The sequence below is a fragment of the Oncorhynchus kisutch genome, linkage group LG22 (genome assembly GCF_002021735.2).
Source record: "Oncorhynchus kisutch isolate 150728-3 linkage group LG22, Okis_V2, whole genome shotgun sequence".
NCBI classification, from domain to species: Eukaryota; Metazoa; Chordata; class Actinopteri; order Salmoniformes; family Salmonidae; genus Oncorhynchus; species Oncorhynchus kisutch.
The window spans coordinates 43,044,008-43,069,656 of NC_034195.2; the positions used below are offsets into that span (position 1 = coordinate 43,044,008).

The 25,649-nt window shown below is 43.7% G+C and overlaps 1 protein-coding gene across 1 annotated transcript; it reads left to right on the plus strand.

Moving 5' to 3' along the window:
* Positions 1-808: 808 nt before the first annotated feature.
* LOC109867474 (metallophosphoesterase MPPED2) lies at positions 809-25,302 on the plus strand. The gene is made up of 7 exons (XM_020456654.2): positions 809-1,220; positions 2,189-2,448; positions 3,764-3,945; positions 5,857-6,082; positions 22,964-23,079; positions 23,770-23,883; positions 24,097-25,302. The coding sequence occupies exons 2-7, from the start codon at positions 2,267-2,269 to the stop codon at positions 24,204-24,206; spliced, it is 930 nt and encodes a 309-aa protein (XP_020312243.1). The 5' UTR covers positions 809-1,220; positions 2,189-2,266; the 3' UTR covers positions 24,207-25,302.
* The last annotated feature ends 347 nt before the right edge of the window (positions 25,303-25,649 follow it).

A 25,649-nucleotide genomic window follows, 5' to 3' on the forward strand; every position in this document is an offset into this window, starting at 1 on the left:
ACACACAAACCGTCACATACACACACCTACATCGAAAAGCACCAGATATTGTTATCTAGGAAGTGCTGAAGTGTGAATCAACACTAAGGAAAGGTCATTTTTTCCTCTATAATACGTTACAACTAAATGAAAATATCCTAAGTATGAGGTAATTGCATGGAGTCAGGTTATGCACCCGTGTCAGTAGAAAAGCAAAATAATGCATATTTTGTTTGCTGAAGGGGCCTTACATTAAGGAACAGGGCCACATAACAGCACTTAGACCTAATCACTTCCTCTGGGAGATTAGACCACCTCAACTGTTACTGCATAGGATCGCAAGACTCTGCATACAGCACACCAACATACTGTATGTTATGCACTGTTGTTCATGTATACATATAAACTAGTTGAAGAATAGTGTTACTTTTTCTTTTCTCCTTTGCTGCTATTGAGATTGAGGATACTGCATGCATTAAGAAGGCAACATGCAGTACAACGGGTCATAACAGTTGATTCACAAATGTATAGTCTGTTTTCTTATCATTTCCAAGTGCACATCATTATTTTAATTTACCCTGATATGTAGGACCTTACATTTAACAGTTCAAATGTGTATTTTATTCTGTATAATGTTAATTATTGTCGTATTTTGTATAATACGTGTTAACAATTAAAATATAGTGCAATACAACACCGACTATTTCTTTAAACAGACGTGGAAGAATACCCTAAAACTTCTTAGGCAACAAAGTCGTCTATGGCTAAATGAGCCCATTTGTAGGCTATCCAAAAATATAAATGGTTCAAAAATAGCTTGCTTTTAATCCTATTTACAATTCTACTAACAGTTGTCCCAGTGCAGTCGCCTCCTTGGCTCTGAGCTTCTGTAGCCTACTGTGTGCTCTCTGACCCCGGTGGCAGTCCTCTCGCAGACTCGCGCTGCTCCGCTCTCTCGGGCTCCCCCCTTCTCTTCTCACATCGAGGCTCCTATCTCGCCCGTTGCCTTTCTGTCGCATTTCCTCAAGAGCCAGCCGAGGGTCTCCCAGGGTCGAAGGTTCTGCCCTGCTAGCCACGACCTCCACCTCTCAAGACCTCCAAGTTGTCTGCGTTATCTATGGGACGGCGTTTTTGACAACATAGAGAGAGAGCTAACCCTGAGAACATATCTACCGGATGAACGGAACTCGCCACCCGTTTGGCAAGAACATCGCTGGGAAAAAATAACGAGGCACAAAGCGGTGGGTTAGGGGTGATTTGTCATTTACGAGCCATTCGGATACAGAGGTTTCCGTCGAGGCTGTAAATGTTGCTATTCGTAATATTGTAGATGAGAGAGCTTGGTTTATGTTTGTATTTTGTTCTGTAATGCAGAATAGGCCTACATTAAAAGAGGAAGAACCCGATCTTGTAATATCGGGTGAGAGGTTCAATTTAGTCTCTTCTGTGTCTTTAGGCTGATTGGTAGAAATGGTGCATATATTTAAAAATCCCCTTTTCCAAATGTTGCAGCGTGAAACCAAAATTAGAGGGAACATATGTTTTTAGGTAAAACATCCTCTTTACAGTTCAGCTTGTAGATAATCAGCTTGTTACAGTTGACTGATAGTAAATGTCTGTCTGCACTCTGCACCGCTGCTAACCTGCTAATGTTAAATTCGTCTGGGTAGTTTTTATGTTTTAATTTTCAGTTTCCAATGTCTTGAACGAAAGTGGTGTAGTTTAAGTTCACTGTTTTGTCATCTGGCCAATACAGCAACTACAATTCGTTTGGTTACAGTGTATCAATTCACTCTGTCACTTTTACATTTGTAAAAGAAAATGTAGGCCTGGGTTATTTCAAGCCTTTTGATTGGAACACAATGCGTACAGTAGTTTGATATTATATATTTCCTACGTTACAGTATTGACGTTACAGTATTGTTAAAGGTTTAATGTTCAAGCTTGTTTTGTATCCTATCTACTGTAGGTAAAATCTATCAGCACTTCAGAAGACATTAGCGAGAAATATGAAAGTGTATCACGTCTTCTGATATTAGTGGTTGAATAATTCTTATAATTCTGGGTGTCTTCTTGATGTTGCTTTTGTACAACACAAGTGGTTCACTTAAAGCTGTCATTTACAGCAACACATTATTTTTAATCATGTCTGCTGCACAATTACTGTATTTTGAGGTGTGCTCCTCTCTTCTTGTTTGCGCTGGTACAGATTGTGGCCAGTTGTCCAGAGGGCCGGTGGGTCTGAGTTAGTGAACGGGGCTGTTCTGAATGATGCCCACTCCCTAAAATGGTTCTGGATCCTGGTAAACTAACTGCCCATGTCCCAAGCAGCAGAGCCATGGCTCACAGAAACCCCCCCTCTCAGGGCAAGGTGACCATCACTGTGGACGAGTACAGCTCCAACCCGACACAGGCCTTCACCCACTACAACATTAACCAGAGCCGCTTCCAACCACCCCATGTCCACATGTGAGTATCTATCTAGCTGCAGACCTGCACTGTATCTATCTCTTTTTCATCTGATGGGCCATTACAGTGCACAGAGGATTGATTGATTGATTGATGAATGTGTTCAAACAAAAGACTAAATATATGGACATCTGGCCTCATAACATCCACCACCATACCTTCTGTGTGCTCTATTCTCAGCACACATTAGCTTGTCTTGAATAGATGGAGTATGACTTAAACATGTTTGGTTATCCTCAGTGCCCTGTCAAATAACCTACAGTGTGTGAGGTTAAAGTGTGTGAGGCGGAAGCCACCTTTCATGTTATTAATGTAACTGAGGTCAGAGGTGAGGTGGGTTTATAAGCTATTTAACAATGCTCCTTTGACCTCTGGGTCACAGCTCAATTCTAAGTAACTTCCCTATTGACTTCTAATCATTAGGATGTAATGAGTGTTGCTGTGGATGGGATGGGTGGGCCCGGGTTGGTCAGAGTGGGAGGCAGGTGCTCCTGACTGGCTGGCTGGCTGACACACAAAACTAGCTTTTCTAGCAGAGACAAAACAAAGGTGTAAGACAGATGTTGTCTTTATTGAAGTCAGGACTTCTGTTAACCAGTGTTTTTCATTTAGTCCACGATTAACCTTTTTTTAAATTGCAGTTTTTAAATCACATCTGCGCTCTCTTTGTCTATTTGTCTTAGACCATGGACAGATGTCTCAGTACAACAGCGAGATGGACCTTGTATCAGTTAAATTGTTTATTGAAGCTATAGTAATCAAATCGGATGGAGCATTTTAGAACAGGACAGTGTAGAGTGTAATTAACAGAAGAAGCCAAAGTCAACAGTGATAGAGATATAGGTACGGTAATTCATTCATATCTGATGGACACATGGCAAGAGTAGGGAGTAATGAAAAACCTCCTGGACTTTGATGATTTTCATTAAAACACCTTGGTCGACGCATTCAAACTAGCAGCTTAATCTATAATTTGCCAGCATGATTCCATGCATCGCAGTTGGCCAGCCCTGGCAGCCCAAAATTCCACATGAGTTCACAATCACAGCCTGGCTCCCACAGTCTGGCTCCCAATGTCGAGGCAACTGTGAGACTTTATGGGGGACCTGCACTAGCTTAAAGGTTGGACGGCCAATTCCAGTTTGGGATTCCTTAGACATCTTTAGAGAAGGCTTATTATTTGTAATATTATTTTATATTGGAGGTTGCTGCATGTGTCACATTGACAACCTAGGTTACATTTTAAAATTGAGGGCTGCTTTAATAATTTGACACAAACTCCTACACTGATTCTGCTGTCCCTCTTCGATGACAGGGTGGAGCCCATTCCCTATGACGCCCCTAAACCCTCCGGTCATACACGTTTCGTCTGCGTGTCGGACACACACTCCAGGACGGATGGGATCCAGATGCCATACGGAGATGTCCTGCTTCATACTGGGGACTTCACTGAACTGGGCCTACCCTCTGAGGTCAAGAAATTCAATGACTGGCTAGGTAAAGAGAGTCACACACACTTGCTCTTTTTTTGCTCTCAACCCTCAGCATCAGGGACGTTCCTTGCCGTTCTGCCGCCCTAGGCCAGACCAAAAATTATGTTGAAAAGACGTGTAAAATATGTATTTTCCAGATGTTGAAATTAGGTTAAATTTGGGTTCTGAATGAAAGGTGAAAATATGTATTTTATGGACCAAAAATCAATGAATGTCCCTGGACGTTCAAATTAAGACCGGTCTAGACTGCACCAAATCTGAACCAAAAAGAGGCTTCCAAAAGGCATCGGCCCGTGCTTACTGAGGTGTAGCCTACAGTTTTGCCTGAAATTGCATTTTATGAATGCAAATCTATGTGGTCAGCCTACCATTTGTAAAACATTTTTTAAAAGATGTCCGAACAGGACCAAAAAAAGTAGTCCAAAAGGCATAGTGGTTAGAGCGTTGAACTAGTAATCAAAAGGTTGCAAGTTTGAATCCCAGAGCTGACAAGGTATAAATCTGTCATTCTGCACCTGAACAAGGCAGTTAACCCACTGTTCCTAGGCTGTCATTGAAAATAAGAATTTGTTCTTAACTGACCTGCCTAGTTAAATAAAGGGAAAATGCAACTGATCATGATAATGGGGTGAAACTCCTGGACAACACTTGATCGTCTATTCCATTTTACTTTGACCTGGCCTGTTTTAAGGATATGTTTGTTAACGGGACAGCAAATTTTTTATTTAGGTTAGGCTATTTGATCAGAGAAACCTGCATGATGTAAAAAGTGTCCGTCTCATTATATTGTCATAGATTTGATCTCCATCCTGTAGACTACAGAAAAGGCCCCATACTCTTTCTACTATATCCTGTATTTACTACATGATTGATGTTTGATAATTTTTTTGGCGTAACGTGGAGGAGCACCGCAACCATGCGTCTCTACAACAGCACCCTGCCTTTGACAAAGTGGGCACTGTTTATCACAGGGCGGCATCAGTGCTCACCTTAAAAGGCCATTTTGCCACTGGTTGAGATATATTGGTTTTGGGCAGAATTATGTGAGGTTTTATGTGTTGTTGTTGGAGGTCTTGGTCAGTTTAGCTCAGAAAATGTCTCCCTCGTCAATCTGCCGTCATAGCCGGTGGCCTAATCCTGCCTTATGAGCGTGCCGGCCGTGCTCAGCATACTGTACAGTAACCTCTATCTTGACATAAAAGGTTATTAGCTGTAAGTTACTATACCAACGGTATTTGGTATCATTTGGACTTCCTTATTTAAGCAAAAACTATTCTCCTCATAAAAAATGTCTGCTTTGACGTTATTTGATATTTACTACTGTAAACTAAACATTTGAAATTAAGAACCGGCAGAAAGGAAGAAGTGGCCGGCCACACATTAAAACACTGCCATCCTCCTCAGTTTCAAATACATTTTAGCATACAGCCGAGAGAAAATTGAGTTGAGCTTTGAATTTGAGCCCTATACAGAGCTGCTGCGGTAATATAAGAGGGAACTGGGACAAAGGACCTCTCTCCAAGAAAGTAAAAAGGTCAAATGAAAAATGGTGAAATTCCCCTTTGTTGACTGAGATGTGCGTTGGCTGGGTAACTAAGGTCTTTATCTGCAGTTATTGCTCTTTTGTAAGAGGGGAGAAAAGTTCACCCTGGTCTGAGGAGGTCAAGAAGCCTTAACCTTTTAATTTGTGGCGTTTTACTTCCATAGACCATTCCCTTAACCTCTCAAATACAACTTTCTATTCTAGTGAATGAATATTGATTCACCAACTGGGGTATTCCCAGAAACCATGCTACTGGCCAAAGCTATGTAGTGTTTATATTCTGTACATGTCACTTGCCTTATGTTGAACAGTAACAGAAAGCTATCTATCCCATCCATATTCAACATGTCTTCCCTGCTGTCTCTCCTGCAGGGAGTCTACCTTATGAATTCAAGGTGGTGATTGCAGGGAACCATGAACTGACGTTTGACAAGGACTTCATGGCTGAGCTGGTCAAGCAGGATTACTATCGCTTTCCCTCCGTCTCTAAGCTGAGACCAGAGGACTTTGACGATGTTCAGGCCCTTCTCTCTAACTGTACTTACCTGCAGGACTCTGAGGTCACAGTCAAGGGATTCCGCATATACGGGGCACCATGGTAAGTTGCTCTCTTGTCTTTAGATAAGTATCATGACTTATTTACTTGTAGTCGATAGTGTTACGATACAGTGACTATAGAGGCTAGTCACTGAGTGACAGACTACTGCATAATATGACCTCATTGACACTGATCACTGTACCTGAGTTTGCCGTGTTGCTCAAATATTTTTCACATACAGTGGAGGTCATGCCACTTTGTGTGGCCACTCTCGGTGCTTGCTTATTAAGTCCCTGAATGAGTCTAGTTGAGTTTTTCTTAGTAGTGTGTGTCCATGGTGGATATGAAACACTGCAGACCTAGCCCATGCTATATACTGCTTCTACATTCCTTTTTGCTTTCTTCCATTTCCATACCCCATTGAGGGGATTGCCTTGTGTTGTCCTGAGTCCTGACAGGGACTCCATGTCTTTTATTAGACACAGAGTGCGTGAGAGAGAGAGACGTCTGTGGTTAGTTGGGTGTGGGTCAGTGCCAGCCGTGTCCTCTCCTCCTGTCCTAGACTTGGGGCATGTCCTGACACGCTACAGGCTGCCGTGGAGACAGACATGTACTTACAGTGTACTCGGCTCCAAACTGTTATGTCATCACACACCCATATCCTCAGCCAGCCACACCGCTGAGTCTGAGGCCCAGTTAACCCTTCACCCACTGCTTTTCTAGTTTCCCCCCATACTACGGTGTCACTGCTGAATGATTGATCTCTGTTTGGATTAGGAAGCGACACGGAGGGGTTTCTAGGAGTTCGTCAAGTGAAGAGTTTTGATGTAGGCATGATGCATGTGATAGACATGATGCTTTGATAAGTTTTAGAATGCTGTGTCTGCTACATATTTTCTATATTTATTCCTGTGAGACACTTTTTCAAAAGGGGATATTGAGGCTATAGTTACAAAACGTAACGTAATGTATAGAGCTAACCAAGCTTTATCTCCATTCCTGGTATTTCTTTTGTATTCTCCCTAGTAGGGTGGACAGGGACAGGCAGGCTGGCTAGCTGTACCGAGGCCCTGGGTGGCTGGAGAGGGTCGAGGCCAGAGCAGTGGAATCAGGCGATTGTGTGTCAGTCTGACTGACCCCAGTCTGGCCTCCACAACTCCCTGCTGGCTGACACACACACACCAACCTCCTTTTACTGGCTCTCTCTCCCCCAATCCCAGATCTAATAATGTTCTGTGAACCACACGCCCCCCTCTGCCCGTGTTGTTCTTCATCAGTCGCTGGACGTGTGTTCTGAGAGAAAGAGAGAGGGGTTTAGGGGGCTTTTGTCTCCTCAAGTCCCAGCTGAATAGGTATGACTACCCTGACAATGACAGTCTGACCAGGTATAGCGTAAAGTTGGTGACAGTGAGAGAATTGGTCTTTTAGGTCTTTATACCTTAACCTGGCTAAGTCACTATTATATTATATTAGCGTCCTGAGCCCAACTCTCATTCTCAGGGGTTAACCCTCCCGTCTTGAGGTGGGAGCTCTTCAAGCATGATTTAATCATATATTTGCCACTTCAAAGATGCTGGATATCCTGGTGATAAATAAATGTTTCTCACATTGCAGGCAGAGACATAGCGTTTCAGTCACAGAGTAGTGCTGAATCAAATTATTATCTTGGAAGGGGAGCAAACCAGCCACCCAGATGCATGATGGGAGGTCTGTGGTATAGCTCTGGGGTCGTCATTACAGGGGCTATTTTCCAGATCTCCGAGCCTCTCCAGCAGGAAGTGGCTTTTGTTCCGACACATCCTGGTTCTTTTGTTGGAGCGTACGGATCAAACCCTGGGCCTGACCCCCTTACCCCCTTTAGGGAATGCACTCCCAGCAGGCCACGGTAACCCTTGTCACCTCAGAGCCTAGTGATCAGAGGTCATTTCCACCACCTGCAAAGAGATCAGCTAGGCTTGACAGACACTGCAGGCCTGCTCTAGGTCTGAGTCAAGACTGACTGACACAGTCTGGATGAATGTTGTAGGGGGGGGGATTGTCAAAGCCAGAAATTCAAGACCTTGACTTCTAGATACTTCTGAATAGCACTGCAACAGACTTTATCCAGATAGCATGTCTGTCTGCAGACTTAAGCCTCACATTTACATTAAATGTTCCTTATCTCCTAGTAGAATTGAATAGCTAATATCTCATCCTATCATGGAAGATATACATTATAGAGGTCGACCGATTAATCGGAATGGACGATTAATTAGGGCAGATTTAACGTTTTCATAACAATCGGAAATCGGTATATATATATATATATATATATTTTTTTTTTACACCTTTATTTTATCTTTATTTAACTAGGCAAGTCAGTTAAGAACACATTCTTATTTTCAATGACGGCCTAGGAACGGTGGGTTAACTGCCTCCAGGGGCAGAAGACAGATTTTCACCTTGTCAGCTCGGGGGATCCAATCTTGCAAACTAGTCCAACGCAATAATGACCTGCCTCTTGTTGCACTTCACAAGGAGACTGCCTGTTACGCAAATGCAGTAAGCCAAGGTAAGTTGCTAGCTAGCATTAAACTTATCTTATAAAAAACAATCAATCAATCATAATCACTAGTTAACTACACATGGTTGATGATATTACTAGATATTATCTAGCGTGTCCTGCATTGCATATAATCTGACTGACCATACAAGCATACAAGTATCTAAGTATCTGACTGAGCGGTGGTAGGCAGAAGCAGGCACGTAAACATTCATTCAAACAGCACTTTCGTGCGTTTTGCCAGCAGCTCTGCGTTGTGCATCAAGCAGAGCTGCTGGCTGTTTATGACTTCAAGCCTATCAACTCCCAAGATGAGGCTGGTGTAACCGAAGTGAAATGGCTGGCTAGTTAGCGCGCAAATAGCGTTTCAAACGTCACTCGTTCTGAGACTTGCAGTGGTTTTTTCCCCTTGTTCTACATGGGTAACGCTGCTCCGAGGGTGGCTGTTGTCATTGTGTTCCTGGTTCGACGGAAGCTATACCATTACACTGGCAATACTAAAGTTCCTATAAGAACTTCCAATAGTCAAAGGTTAATAAATACAAATGGTATAGAGGGAAATAGTCCTATAATTCCTATAATAACTACAACCTAAAACTTCTTACCTGGGAATATTGAAGATGTTAAAAGGAACCACCAGCTTTCATATGTTCTCATGTTCTGAGCAAGGAACTTAAACGTTAGCTTTCTTACATGGCACATATTGCACTTTTACTTTCTTCTCCAACACTTAGTTTTTGCATTATTTAAACCAAATTGAACATGTTTCATTATTTATTTGAGGCTAAATTGATTTTATTGATGTATTATATTAAGTTAAAATAAGTGTTCATTCAGTATTGTTGTAATTGTCTGTATCGGTATCGGTATCGGCGTTGAAAAATCATAATCGGTCGACCTCTAATACAGTACCACAGTAGCCATCTCAAATCAAATGTTATGTCACATGCTTTGTAAACAACAGGTGTAGACTAACAGTGAAATGCTTACTTACAGGCCCTTCCCAACGATGCAGGGAGACATAAAAAATAAATAACATAAGGAATAAATACACAAGGAGTAACGATAAGTTGGCTATATACATAGGGTACCAGTTCCGAGTTGATATGCAGGGGTAAGTATTTGTATATAGATAGTGGTAAAGTAACTAGGCAACAAGATTCAGTAGATAATTAACAGTAGCAGCAGCATATGTGATGATTCAAAATAGTTATTGAAAAAGCGGTCAATGCAGATAGTCCGGGTAGCTATTTGGTTAACTATTTAGCAGTTTTATGGCTTAGGGGTGGAAGCTGTTCTGGGTCCTGTTGGTTCCAGACTTGGTCCATCGGTACCGCATGCTGTGTGGTAGGAGAGAGAACAGTCTTTGACTTGGGTGGCTGGAGTCTTTGACAATTTTTGGGCCTTCCTCTGACAACACCTGGTATAGAGGTCCTGGATGGCAAGGATCTGGATGTACGGCATGGTTAGCTCAGAGCAGGGAGGGGGTGTTATACTATAGACAGCATGGTTAGCTCAGAGCAGGGGGAGGTGTTATACTATAGACAGCATGGTTAGCTCAGAGCAGGGGGAGGTGTTATACTATAGACAGCATGGTTAGCTCAGAGCAGGGGGAGGTGTTATACTATAGACAGCATGGTTAGCTCAGAGCAGGGGGAGGTGTTATACTATAGACAGCATGGTTAGCTCAGAGCAGGGGGAGGTGTTATACTATAGACAGCATGGTTAGCTCAGAGCAGGGGGAGGTGTTATACTATAGACCGCATGGTTAGCTCAGAGCAGGGGGAGGTGTTATACTATAGACAGCATGAATAGCTCAGAGCAGGGGGAGGTGTTATACTATAGACAGCATGGTTAGCTCAGAGCAGGGGGAGGTGTTATACTATAGACAGCATGGCTAGCTCAGAGCAGGGGGGGGTGTTATACTATAGACAGCATGGCTAGTTAAGAGCAGGGGGAGGTGTTATACTATAGACAGCATGGCTAGTTAAGAGCAGGGGGAGGTATTATACTATAGACAGCATGGTTAGCACAGAGCAGGGGGGGGGGTTACTATAGACAGCATGGTTAGCTCAGAGCAGGGGGAGGTATTATACTATAGACAGCATGGTTAGCACAGAGCAGGGGGGGGGGTTACTATAGACAGCATGGTTAGCTCAGAGCAGGGGGAGGTGTTATACTATAGACAGCATGGCTAGCTCAGAGCAGGGGGGGTGTTATACTATAGACAGCATGGCTAGTTAAGAGCAGGGGGAGGTGTTATACTATAGACAGCATGGCTAGTTAAGAGCAGGGGGAGGTATTATACTATAGACAGCATGGTTAGCTCAGAGCAGGGGTAGGTGTTATACTATAGACAGCATGGTTAGCTCAGAGCAGGGGGAGGTGTTATACTATAGACAGCATGGTTAGCTCAGAGCAGGGGGGGGTGTTATACCACAGACAGCATGGTTAGCTCAGAGCAGGGGGAGGTGCTATACTATAGACAGCATGGTTAGCTCAGAGCAGGGGGAGGTGTTATACTATAGACAGCATGGTTAGCTCAGAGCAGGGGGTGGGGGTGTTATACTATAGACAGTATGGTTAGCTCAGAGCAGGGGGAGGTGTTATACTATAGACAGCATGGTTAGCTCAGAGCAGGGGGAGGTGTTATACTATAGACAGCATGGTTAGCTCAGAGCACGGGGGGGGTGTTATACTATAGACAGCATGGTTAGCTCAGAGCAGGGGGGGTGTTATACTATAGACAGCATGGATAGCTCAGAGCACGGGGGGGGGGTGTTATACTATAGACAGCATGGTTAGCTCAGAGCACGGGGGGGGGGGGGTGTTATACTATAGACAGCATGGTTAGCTCAGAGCAGGGTGGCAGTCTGAGTCTGGGTTTAGAAAATCAAAGACTTCCTCTAATCCTCTTATGGCGCAGACACACTGGTCATGTGACCTTTTGGGTGTACATTGGATGAGAGCCCGTCAGGCAGAGCCACAAAGAAAGTGTGGATATATGTTGCCATGGAAACCGTAGCAGAGTTGTGTGTGTCACTTCAGTGTGTGTTTGCCATTAAAGCACTTCCACTGTGTGTGTGTGGGTCAGTGAGGACAGCATAGCTCTGAGCCTGCATTTCCCCCAATCTCTCACATGGACACCCATGCTGGGCTGGTAATGTACTTTATTGACTGGGAGACTGGTCTCACTGTCATGTGTAGCTTTGATTTCCTGTCTGTTTGTGTAGCAGATAGACGGGAATGGAAAGCTGCCTGACTAATTGCCAACCGTGTGAGCGCTTAGCCTCAAATAAACCATCTGTTTATGGAAATAAATAAGGCCATATCTGACTCTGAAATGAGGTTGTAACTCCCAAGGTAAGGGCTCCAGTTTCAGCATTACTTGGTGGAAATTCCTACTATTGCTTCATGTGTGAAAACCCTCTTTCTAGTCACAACAACTTGGGACTGATCTCAAGTCATAGGCTGAATCACAAATCACTCACTCGGAGGGCCCTCCGAGTGAGAGTGGATGGTTTGGGATTCACCGATACTGTGGCAACCAGTGTCTTGCAACAGTCAGCGCAATATATGTGCATGTTCCTTTGTCTAGTCTGTGTGTATTACCTTTGTTTTTTGGTTAGCGGCGGTTTTCTACTCTTCCCTGCTCTGCTCTACCCTGCTCTGCTCTACCCTCTGCTCTACTCTACTGTGCTCTGCTCTACTCTACTGTGCTCTACCCTGCTCTACTCTACTGTGCTCTACCCTGCTCTACTCTACTGTGCTCTACCCTGCTCTACTCTACTGTGCTCTACCCTGCTCTACTCTACCATGCTCTACCCTGCTCTACTCTACCTTGCCCTACAGGCCCCTGCGAGGCCTTACCTGCTGAGTGCTGACATCCCTGATTGTAAAGTGACCTTTGGCCCGGAGATGCAAACTGCACGTCAGTGTTAATTAGCTGCTGATGTCGACAGCGCTACACTTCTCAGATCTCTCTGCACTGCCCTGCTCTGGCCCCAACTTTGACTGACTGCAGTGCAGCGCTAGAGGCTTTCACGCTCACCCAGCATTAGGCAGTCAGGCAGGCCAAACTGGGGCACAGGGAGAGCGGCCAGGCTGCCTGAGGGGGGCAGGCAAGGGGGGGGGCAGACAGAAGACTGGGTCAGACAGACAATAAGCATAGCCCAGGGAGAGGTAGAGGAGGGGAGAGGTTGAGATTAGGAGTGGGATGAACACCCTCAGAGGAGGAGATGCCTGCCCTCTATTCAGAGGATTACCATTTTGTATGAGCTCCAGCCTACCACAAGGCCACAGTGGATTCAGAAGGCTAGGCCTTTTGACCTATCTTTGGCAGGTTGAATAATGGTCAGGGTTTTATCTGGTTTCAATGCCCCCCCCAAAAAATCTGCAAAACCTCTTTCATATTAAAAAATAATAATTAACAATCGAGATGATTCAATTGTCAAATGTAATGGCCAAGCCTATCAAATTGCTTATGACACAGTAGCAACTAGCTATAACAACCACTACACCAGTGGTTCTGTCTGTATCAATTCAAGGGGCTTTATTGGTATGGGAAGCATATGTTAACATTGGCAAAGCAAGTGAAGTAAATAATATACAAAAGTGAACTAAACATTAAAAATGAACAGTTAACATTACACTCACAGAAGTTCCAAAAGAATAAAGACATTACAAATGTCATATAATGTATATATACAGTGTTGTAACGATGTGCAAATGGTTAAAGTACAAAAGGAAAAATAAATAAACATAAATATGGATTGTATTTACACTGGTGTTTGTTCTTCACTGGTTGCCCTTTTCTTGTGGCAACAGGTCACAAATCTTGCTGCTGTGATGGCACACTGGTATTTCACCCAGTAGATATGGGAGTTTATCAAAATCGGATTTGTTTTCGAATTCTTTGTGGATCTTTGTAATCTGAGGGAAATATGTGTCTCTAATATGGTCATACATTTGGCAGGAGGTTAGAAAGTGCAGCTCAGTTCCCGCCTCATTTTGTGGGCAGTGTGCACATAGCCTGTCTACTCTTGAGAGCCAGGTCTGTCTTTGGTGGCCTTTCTCAATAGCAAGGCTGAGTCTGTACATAGTCAAAGCTTTCCTTAAGTTTGGGTCAGTCATTCTGCCACTCTGTACTCTATTTTTAGGGCCAAATAGCATTCTAGTTTGCTCGGTTCTTTTGTTAATTCTTTCCAATGTGTCAAGTAATGTTTTTTTATCACTTCCTTTTAGGTGGTTGTAGAATTTAATGTCTCTTTTCTGGATTTTGATCATTATCGGGTGTCGGACTAATTCTGCTCTGTACACAGAGCATATTTTTGCAGAATTCTGCATGCAGTCTCAATGTGGTGTTTGTCCCATTTTGTGAAGTATTGGTTGGTGAGCAGACTCCAAACCTCACAACCATAAAAAGGGCAACGTGTTCTATAACTGATTCAAGTATTTTTATCCAGATCCTAATTAGTATGTTGTATGTTCCTTTTGATGGCATAGAATTCCCTTCTTGCTTTGTCTCTCAGATCATTCACAGCTTTTTTTTACCTTTATTTAACTAGGCAAGTCAGTTAAGAACAAATTCTTATTTTCAATGACGGCCTAGGAACAGTGGGTTAACTGCCTTGTTCAGGGGCAGAACGACAGATTTGTACCTTGTCAGCTGGGGGATTCAAAATTACAACCTTTCGGTTACTAGCCCAATGCTCTAACAACTAGGCTACTCTGCCGCCCCTTTTTGGAAGTTACCTGTGGTGCTGATGTTTAGGCCAAGGTATGTATAGTTTTTTGTGTGCTCTAGGGCAACGGTGTCTAGATGGAATTTGTATTTGTGGTCCTGGCGACTGGACCTTTTTTGGAACACCATTATTTTGGTCTTACTGAGATTTACTGTCAGGGCCCAGGTCTGGCAGAATCTGTGCAGAAGATCTAGGTGCTGCTGTAGGCCCTCCTTGGTTGGTGACAGAAACACCAGATCATCAGCAAACAGTAGACATTTGACTTCAGATTCTAGTAGGGTGAGGCCGAGTGCTGCAGACTGTTCTAGTGCCCTCACCAATTCGTTGATATATATGTTGAAGAGGGTGCATCTCTGTCTTACCCCACGGCCATGTGGGAAGGAATGTGTTTTTTGCCTATTTTAACCGCACACTTGTTGCCTGTGTACATCGATTTTATAATGTCATATGTTTTACCCCCTCCATCAATTTGTATAGCAGACCCTCATGCCAAATTGAGTCGAAGGCTTTTTTGAAATCAACAAAGCATGAGAAGACTTTGCCTTTGTTTTGGTTTGTTTGTTTGTCAATTAGGGTGTGCAGGGTGAATACGTGGTCTGTCGTACAATAATTTGGTAAAAAGCCAATTTCACATTTGCTCAGTACATTGTTTTCACTGAGGAAATGTACAAGTCTACTGTTAATGATAATGCAGAGGATTTTCCCAAGGTTGCTGTTGATGCATATCCCACGGTAGTTATTAGGGTCAAATTGGTCTCCACTTTTGTGGATTGGGGTGATCAGTCAGTCCTTGGTTCCAAATATTGGGGAAGATGCCAGAGCTAAGGATGATGTTATATTTTGTGTATATTTTATCATTTCATTGAGGATACCATCAACACCACAGGCCTTTTTGGGTTGGAGGGTTTTTATTTTGTCCTGTAGTTCATTCAAGGTAATTGAAGAATCCAGTGGGTTCTGATAGTCTTTAATAGTTGATTCTAAAATGTGTATTTGATCATGTGTATGTTTTGCCGTTTGTTCTTTATGAGCCAAACATATTGGAGAAGTGATTTACATACATCTCCATTTTGGATTGATCATTCTTTGTGTTGTTGTTTGTTAATGTTTTACAATTTTCCCAGAAGTGATTGGAGTCTATGGATTCTTCAGTTTCATTGAGCTGATTTCTGACGTGCTGTTCCTTCTTTGCCCGTAATGCATTTTTGTATTGTTTTAGTGATTCACCATAGTGAGGCGTAGACTCATGTTTTCTGGGTCTCTATGTTTTTGGTTGGATAGGTTTCTCACTTTCTTTTAGGTTTTTGCATTCTTCTTCAAACCATTTGTCATTATTTATCATTTTTTTATTTGACATTTTTAGATTTGATAGGGAAGCTGAGAGGTCAAATATACTGTTAAGATTTTCTACTGCCACGTTTAAACCTTCACTATCACAGTGGAACGTTTTGTCCAGGAAGTTGTCTAAAATGGATTGAATTTGTTGTTGCTTAATTGTTTTTTGGTAGGTTTCCACACTACAGTCCTTCCATCTATAGCATTTCTTAATATTACTCAGTTCCTTTTGGATTTTTGTCTATATCACTTTTGTCAGGTAAAAATCCCACTGCTTACACCAGTTTCCTTGAGCCTGCCCTCCTCAGTCCATGTATGTGTCAGTTGGGGTAAGAGGCCTCGCTATTACCCAACCACATCCAACACCCAGGAGCCAGCCAGAGCTTGTTACCCCAACATCATCATCATCCATACAGCTTATTACAGGACATCACAAGTGCTTTAATGAGCCTCCGTCTAGCACCACAATGTAATGACCTGTGAAATAACCAACCAGAGTGATGCCCTTTACCAATATTAAGTGACTCATTTGACTAACCAGACTCATCCAGAGCTATCTCTGGAGAAAAGACCCTGGATGAGATGAGTGTGAACTGTGTATAGCAGAGATCATCAACTAGATTCAGACGCGGGCCAAGTTTTTTTGTTGAGTGCATGGTCAAGAGGACAGAACATAATTACAAACAATTTGTAGACTGCAAATTGATGGCAAGAAGCCAAATATATATGATGTTTGACTAAAGCAAAATCATTGCAAATCTTGCCTACATTTGTGGGAATACTTGGGAACATATTTCTTTTAAATTAAAATCACTTGGAGCTAATTTACAGGTGTCCAACAATGAAATAGAAAAACTCTGGGGCCAAATGAAACCACTGCCCCGCGGGCCACCAGTTGGGGAACCCTGGTGTATAGCCTACTGATGATCACTGCCAGGCTGGAAGGAAGGAACCCTGGTGTATAGCCTACTGATGATCACTCCCAGGCTGGAATGAAGGAAGGAACCCTGGTGTATAGCCTACTGATGATCACTCCCAGGCTGGAATGAAGGAAGGAAAACTGATCATGACACTGAGGAGGGTGCTTTTGAATAGCAGCTTCTCGGTAGTGTTGAATGGGTGATTGGACCAGTGCAGTGTCACAACAAGCCTGGCTGAGTACATGGCACGGTGACGTGTAAGGTGACTCGTGTCTGCCAGAAGCTAGGACATCTGTCCAGGCCAGGGCACAGCAGAATGCAGCATTTGCAACATTTGTGACTGAGTACACATGTTCCCTAGGTAGTGTAGCAGCCCATGGCATTACAGATAGACTAGACAGACGGTAATTCCCCAGGCCCTTCTTTTCCCTCTCAGTACTACCTCTGCTGCAGCTGAGTTGTTCAACATTACAGCCAGACATAGCCATATGCCCTTCTCTTGTAGTCTAGTGCTAGTACAACCCCCACATAGTCCTGACTGAGGTGATTCATATTTGAAGATTCCAGTAGCCCTTTTAGATTGGAGAAAGTTGAGGTACATGCAGGGCAGTGCATTAGAGTAGCTGACCTGGCCGCTTTCATAAATAACCTGAAGCTAGGGGTGCTGTCGGTGCACTGTTTTAGAGTTAAAAAGGTCTGGGCACTGTCTGGGCCATGTCTGCATTCTGTATCAGGTTCAGCTGACAGGTCACCAAGCTCAAGTGCTGATACAGCTCAAATCAAACAGATGACTTGCTGGCTTGTTGTGTACATTGGACAGGGTTTCCATATTGAATAAGAGGACCTTGTCAGAGCTTAGCTTGTGTGTGTTGTGTGCACACGTACAGGTGTGTGTGTTTGTGTAATGACAGAGAGAGAGGTGATGATCATATAGCAGCAGGTCCAGACAGTGGCTGTTATTTCAGGGCTTTAATGTCTGCTGCCTGCCTGCTACGGGGGTCAGGGTGGGAGTCAGCCAGCAGAAACGTTAGCCTAGCAATGGTGAAAGATTGCACCCCTGTGTATAACCCAACATGCAGCGTGCTAAAGCAGGCACTGGGCTTTATTTACTCTGCTATCAATCACAATCAAGCTGCCACAGGCCTCTTAAATAAGAGGTCCAGGCACGCAGATTAGGACCCAGAAATATTTCAGGGTTCGATACTGTGACCAAGACTGTTTGACTTGGCAGTGCGACACATTTTTTGTTTATCATTGTTTATTCAAACAGTAATGTTTAATTGACCAAAAATGAACCAACTTTCTGAAGAGGAAAAACGGCAGAAGAATACCCCTGTGTGTGTGCAGTGCCCGTGCAATTTGCGTAGCCGTTAGCGATGTTACTGATAGCCTAATCCTATTCGGGTATATGGAAATGCAAGTAGCCTGTGCCTACCTGGGAAAACCATCATTATTTGCATCAATCCAGTGGCCATTTGTAGAGCTCAACTAATATAGGATTTTTAGTTCCGATACTGATTTTAGGGATGCAAACTCCACTGATCACCAATATATCTGACGATATGTGACCGGCCTCTTTGATTCTGACTTATGTAGCAAATTTTGAGAAACAGACACCTCAAGTCCTCAACTGGCAGCTACATGAAATAGTACCCGTAAAATATCAGTCTCAACATCAACAGTGAAAAGGCGACTCCAGGATGCTGGTCTTCGAAAGCAGAGTTGCAAAGAAAAAGCCATATCTCAGACTGGCCAATAAAAAGAAAAGATTAAGATGGTCAAAATAACACACACTGGACAGAGGAACTCTGCCTAGAAGGCCAGCATCTCGGTGTCGCCGCTTCACTGTTGACGTTGAGACTGGTGTTTTTGCGGGTACTATTAATTAAGCTGCCAGTTGAGGACTTGTGAGGCGTCTGTTTCTTAAACTAGACACTCTAGTGTACTTGTCCTCTTGCTCAGTTGTGCACCGGGGCCTCCCACTCTTTCTATTCTGGTTAGAGCCAGTTTGAAGGAAGTAGCACACAGATGAGATATTCAGTTTCTTGGCAATTTCTCGCATGGAATAGACTTCATTTCTCAGAACAAGAATAGTGTTTCACTGTACGTGTTTCAGAAGAAGGTTCTTTGTTTCTGGACATTTTGAGCCTGTAATCGAACCCACAAATGCTGATGCTTCAGTTACTCAACTAGTCTAAGAAAGCTAGTTTTATTGCTTGTTTAATCAGCACAGCAGATTTCAGCATAACATAATTGCAAAAGGGTTTTCTAATGATCAATTAGCCTTTTAAAATGATAAACTTGGATTAGCTAACACAACGTGCCATTGGAACACAGGAGTGATGGTTGCTGATAATGGGCCTCTGTACGCCTATGTAGATATTCCATTAAAAATCTGCCGTTTCCTGCTTCAATAGTCATTAACAACATTAACAATGTCTACACTGTATTTCTGATCAATTTGATGTTATTTCAATGGACAAAAAATTTGCTTTTCTTTCAAAAACAAGGACATATCTAAGTGACCTCAAATGTTTGAACGGTAGTGTAAGTTGCTAGCACAGATTGCTTGCTTGCTAACTACCTTGCTGGCCAGATAGAGCCTTACTTCATTTATGGTTAGCTAGCCAGCTAACGTTAACCAAGTGAGCATGTGATGACGACAGGGTTGCTTGCTTGGTGAAGTGTACTTTTGACTATTTACTTATTCAAATATGCTGTCGCTGGCTGTGGCAAGCTACTCACGTTAAACCACCATGACCACTCTTACTCTCACGTCGTGACTTACTGAATGGTGAATGATGTTCAATGAGCAGCTCTTAGAGCTCCCTCTTCAGGCAACCATTGAAAAATTCACACATTTGTTCATTCTGTCTATATAATATCAGCACTTTATTGTTGGAATAAAGACTGATACAAATACTGCTGTGAAGGTTCATTTTTAATATCGGTCAACCGATTTATCGGTCGGGCTCTTGCCATTTGTTTTGAAAACACCACCACAATTGCTCTACAAACATAGGTAGCACTCCATAAACTAAGCTTTCCCTAAAGTAGCCTAAATTGAATTAAATTTCCAAAATGGTATACCCTAATTAGCCTACTCCTGTCTATACAGAAGTGAATAAAATAATTCATAATAGGCTACTACACCAGAAAGCATGATTTGGTCACAGAGGATCATTAGCTTTAAAAAAGAACAATGTTTTAAATCACAATGCCTACAGTCAGAAGGGCCCACAATTTGGGCGGCGCACGCGGCGAATACCACATGATTGTTGAGTTGTGACTGTCAGTGAAAAGTAGAGGTCCTTCCGGGCATATCACAATAGTTCATCATAGTTTGGAAAGCAAATGGCTATATCTGTTAAGAGAAGACGAGGATATGAGGGAAAAAATTATTTCATCAATTTTAGAACAAGGCTGTAACCTACCAAAATGTGGAAAAAGTTAAGGGGTCTGAATACTTTCTGATGGCTCTGTATATGGATCAGACAAAGTTGTTTTTATGGATCTGTTTGTCAGTGTCAGCACAGAAGAGTAGGCTACCCTGTAATTGTTGTCATAAAAGTTAGTGTAGAACCCTGGGTTAGATTTTTTTATCTGCCCCAGTCAGGGCAGACAGTGGAGACTTCCACATTCTGATGGATCATTCCCCTGCAGGAGATCACAGCAGTGACCAGAGGTAGTCAATCAGTTAGCCTAGTGATGACAGCCAGGGTGGGAGAAGACACAGCTTGTGTCTACGTGGTCAAGCTAACCACAATCTCCTACCCACAATATTCTCCCTCCTGCTCCCTGTTATCCTCCACCCTGCTCCCCCCCTACTCCATCTTCTCCTCCCCCCTCCCACTCCCTCTTCTCCTGCTCCTTCTCCGCCTGCTCCCTCTTCTCCCCCCCTCCGCTCCCTCTTCTCCTGCTCCCTCTACTCCCCTCCTCCTCCTAATCTCTCTTTTTTATGCTCCCTCTTCCCCCCCCCTCCTGCTCCCACTCCCCCCCCCCCCCCCCCCTCTCTTGCTCCCTCTTCCCCCCCCTCCTGCTCCCACTTTTCCTCCTCCCTCTTCTCCCCCCTCCTGCTCCTTCTGCTCCTACTCCCCCTACTCCCCCCCTCCCCTGCTCCCTCTTCTCCTACTCCCCCTCCCTCGCAGCATGGGAAGATAATAGTGCCCTCGGGTCCTGGGGAGCATGCCCCTCCCCCTTTCCTCCCTCCACCTCATCCTGGCTATTACTGGCTTCCATATTGAGCAGCACAGCTCATTGTTCATATCTCGTCTATGTCTGCTCTGCTGGTTTGGAGAGCGACAAGAGAGACGCCAGGGAAACGTAGGATTTATCTACCCGCTGGTGTCAGCAGTGGGATCCAGGTCTAACACAGAACAGATCTGCTTTGAATCACAGGGTTGGAGAAGGCAGTGTAGCCCAGCCTGGAGGAAAATACACTACATCACCAAAAGCATGTGGACACCACCTGCTAGTCGAACATCTCATTCCAAAATCATGGGCATTGATATGGAATTGGTTTCCCTCCTTTGCTGCTATAACAGCCTCCACTCTTGGACGATTAGGCCTGGCTCACTGTAGTGTTAAGATTTCCCTTCACTGGAACTAAGGGGTCTTGCCCAAACCATGAAAAACAGCCACAGACCATTATTCGTCATGATTCATCACTCCAGAGAACGTGTTTCCACTGCTCCAGAGTCCAATGGCGGTGAGCTTTACACCACTCCAGCCGATACTGGGCATTGCACATGGTGTTCTTAGGATTCTGTGTGGCTGCTCGGCTATGGAAACCCATTTCATGAAGCTCACAACAAACAGTTATTGTGATGACGTTGCTTCCAGAGGCAGTTTGGAACTCCGTAGTGAGTGTTGCAACCAAGGACAGACGGTTTATTTCTGCGCACTTCAGCACTTGGGGATCTCATTCTATGAGTTCGTGTGGCCTACCACTTCGCGGCTCAGCCGTTGTTGCTCCTAGACGTTTCCACTTCACAATAACAGCACTTCTAGTTGTTCGGGGCAGCTCCAACAGGGCAGACATTTGATGAGCTGGCTTGGTGAAAGGTGGCATCCTATGGCGGTGCCACTTTGAAAGTCACTGAGCTCTTCTGTAAAGCCATTCTACTGCCAATGTTTGTCTATGGAGATTGCATGGCTGTGCTCGATTTTATACACCTGTCAGCAACGGGTGTGGCTGTAATAGCCGAATCCACATATTTGAAAGGGTATCCACATACTTTTGTGTATATATAGTGTTTAAAGGTGCAGTCAATATGAATGGGCTGTTTGTGAGCTACTCTGTGCATGGCTGTGTCAGACCCTTGCTACCGCACAGTGGGGGCTGTATCAGAAATGCTGATACCGTATGTAGCACAAGACCATAAATCTTTATGTATATTAGAAATGAACGTGGCAATAGTGGCATGGTACGAGTTCTGTTTTCATCTTGATTAAAGCTATACAATAGGAAATGTGCAAGATGCTAAATCAGACGGTGTGTGAGTCTCAAACTTGGCCCAGAGCCTCACCTGCACTGGAATGGCTCTTGGAGTGAAATACATAGTTGATCTGAAGGGAAGTATCAATCGGCAGTGTTTGTATGTGGTTAATAATGTCCCCCTAGGCTGCAGCAGCCCTGTGTTGAACCCTCCAGAGAGATCTCCCCCATGCATCACGGTGTAGCCTAGACTGTTCAGACAGGTTGATGAATGCACTGCAGGCCATATCAGTCATATAACCGCAACTATCAGCGTTCATTTAGTCCAGACCAAATAGCTTCCACTTCAACCCCCCCCCCCCCCCCCATCTCCCCAACCTCTTCCAGTTAGCTCTGGCCAGAATTAGCCGTGACCTTGGCCTGACATGTGCCTTTCTGTCTGCCCATTATGGCCGGGGCAATCTCTTTACCTCCATGTGCCCCGGCTGTCGGTAAATAAAGGCAGTAGTCAGACAGGGCAGTGCTGCCCATACTGCTGTGTGTCAGGAGGCCATGGTCCCAGGGGAGACATTAAACTCTTATTAACATGCTTCTTCTCATTGGTGCTGACAGCTTAATCCATTTCCAGTGTTTGGATGACCTCTGTTATGCTGTGGCACGGGCCAGAATGAATGTCCTAGTCGTATGATAACCCTCTATCTGCCTCAATGGCTGGCTGTCTCCTGCCCCCCCCCCCCCCCCACTCCCCGGGCGCTCTGCCTCCCCGATCGCGCTCTCCCTCTCTCTCCCCCTCGCGCTCCTTGTCTCCCCCCCTGGGCACTCTGCCTCCCTGCTCGTGCACTCTCCCTCGCTTCCCCTATCGCTCTGCCCCCCCCCCCTCTCCCGCCTAGATCTCTCTCTTGTGTGCAGGTGTGTGTGATGTATATTTCTTTATATAACTGTTTCTACTGTGTGTTTCTACAGGACACCGTGGTTTAATGGCTGGGGTTTTAACCTTCCCCGCGGCCAGTCTCTATTGGATAAGTGGAATCAGGTTCCAGAGGGCATAGATGTTCTCATGACCCACGGACCTCCCCTCGGTGAGTTGACTTCATAGAACCCCAAAACACCCCATTCTACAGCCTTTCCCAAAGACTGCTAAAACAGCTTGCACTTATGAATTTTCCGGTATAGTTACTGTCACTCATTCATTGAACTGCTGGAAGAAATGGAAGCAGAGATAGGGTGACATTTTTCTTATGTTAAAATGAGCAACAAGCTACAAAGACTGTGCAATGACGAGTTTGGTATTTTTAGTCTGTTTAAAATGGTGTGTAGGTGTAGCTACAGGTCCAACTGAACAGGTTTTCTTTGACCATCAACAAATTGTAATTCATTTACAGCACTGAGATCGCCTATATGATCCATTCAAACATTCACAGCACATATAACGGTAATACCGCATCATTGTTTTATAGTGTAATTCGGATTCTCCAGCATGCCTTCATTACATTAAATCATTGAGATTAGTTATTCAAAGAGAGTTTCACTTCCTGATAAAGTGCTTGAGGATAATGGCAAACTTCACAGATTGTGTCTAAAACTTTGCGTTTATCTGTGCATTTCTACAAAAACGTTAAAATATGGAAAATGTCGCCCTTAGTTTCTGACCTGTCTCACTATGTTATGAATGAAGACGCTAATGTTCAATTTATTTCCGTTATGTTCATTTGTCTTTTGCAAAGGTTAATCCAGTGTGTTAATCATTCTATTGTTGTGCTTTGGGACAGGTTTCCGGGACTGGGTTCCCAAGGAGCTGCAGAGAGTGGGCTGTGTGGAGCTGCTGAACACAGTACAGCAGAGGGTCCGACCCAAGCTCCACGCCTTTGGGGGCATCCATGAGGGTGAGTGTTCTGTGCTCTGACCTCCATGGTCCTGGTTCTATAAAGGACTGAACATGCATGTTAGGAAGTCGTCAGATTTCAGGCAAAACGCTTCTTAACATGGATACTGTTCTAAAGAATGGCAGTTAATCCTGAATCAGTTGGGGATATCCTGTGCCTGTTATTGTCTCTGTTTTGACTCTGGTGTCTAATGTCTTTGTCCTCTGTCTGCAGGGTACGGCATTATGACGGATGGATGCACAACTTTCATCAACTCCTCCACCTGTACAGCCAGTTTCCAGCCCACAAACCCCCCCATCGTATTTGACCTGCCCAACGCATAGAGCATCGTAAAATAAACCAGCATTTTTTAAATTCAGTTGTACGAAATGCTAATCTTCAAGATATTTGTCTTTTGTAAACTGCTTGTAAAAATGCATGAAAATCGGATTCTGGTATTGAAATGATCTTTGTAAAATATTCCATATTTTCCATTTGTTTGCATTTGCTGAAGTGGCTGGTTTTCTGTATTGTGGTTTTCTTTGTTTCCTCCATGAAGATGGATAAGCGCCTTGCCTCACAGGCAAGTACACTGCCTGACCGTAACAGGACTCTTTACATAAGCAATACTTGACCTCATGATGATGATTGAACATGCATTTGGCATTGTAACTTAAGTTATTTGGTCTCTGTTAAAGGCCTGTGTATTGTTAAAAATGAAGCCTTTGAAATGAAATTGTATGTTGACATTTGTATGAAATTGGTCCAATTATTCTATACCCAGTATAGATGAATCTCTTGTGCTCTCACACTTGTGTAAGAGCTTTATGTGTACTGGTGCATCATCTCCCTTGATCTGTGGCGCAACGTTTTGGAACGTTCAGAGAGAAATATGCTATGTGGACCTATCTGCAACGTTCGATCACATTTGGCTCCTGAACTTGGCCGTGTTTTTCTCTAGTCAAGGTCATTGATTGACTGGCCAGTCTTGTGGTACCGTTTGACATCAAACCGTTCATTTCCATCTTATGAATAATCAGCTGTAAAGAACACTTTCACTTGATGTTAATTGAAAACAGATGCTGCATATTCTCAAATGACCCCATCTTCCATGGAGTACATGTGAGCCGGTGCTTGTGTGAGTTTTCAACATGCGCAAATCAGGCATTTTCATCTCACTTTAAGATTTGTATCGATATTCAACAGCTGTAAAATATTTGGGATGCCCTCTAAAGTACAATTCTGCTAATTGTTTTGTTTTTTTCTCTGATTTTTGCACTGTGTGAAAATGCTATCTTGCTAGCACAAAACAAGTTGCCAACGGTAGTCTTCTGTCATTGTAAATGCCTGTTTAGTTTCCTGGTTTATGAACCTTTTTTAACTTGATGAATTTAGTTGCCTTTATATGCAAATAAAATTGCAAGATTTTTACCTGTTGAATAGCTGTAAATTGTTTTGTATTTTACCTGAGTGAATTCTTCATATCATCAATATGTCTTATTTGCCAAATGATTTCTAAAGCCTATTGCTCTTTACCACGTGTCTGGGAAATGTCTGATTATCATTATGGCAAATAGTCCCTAATACTGTACACCAGGGGTGTCAAACTCATTCCACAGAGGTCCTAGTGTCTGCAGGCTGGTTTTCAGTTCAGCCCCAGACAACGAGGTGTTGGGAGTTTCTTACTAATTAGTGATCATAATTCAGCAATCAAGTACAAGGGAGGAGCAAAACACCTGCAGACACTCTGCTCTCCGTGGAATGAGTTTCACACTTGTCCTGTACAT

Excerpts from the sequence above, each read along its gene's own strand:
- LOC109867474 (XM_020456654.2), top strand. The coding sequence starts at position 2,267 with ATGGTTCTGGATCCTGGTAAACTAACTGCCCATGTCCCAAGCAGCAGA. Across the intron at positions 3,946-5,856 it reads GAAATTCAATGACTGGCTAG|GGAGTCTACCTTATGAATTC; the intron begins GTAAAGAGAGTC and ends TCTCTCCTGCAG. Across the intron at positions 6,083-22,963 it reads CGCATATACGGGGCACCATG|GACACCGTGGTTTAATGGCT; the intron begins GTAAGTTGCTCT and ends GTGTTTCTACAG.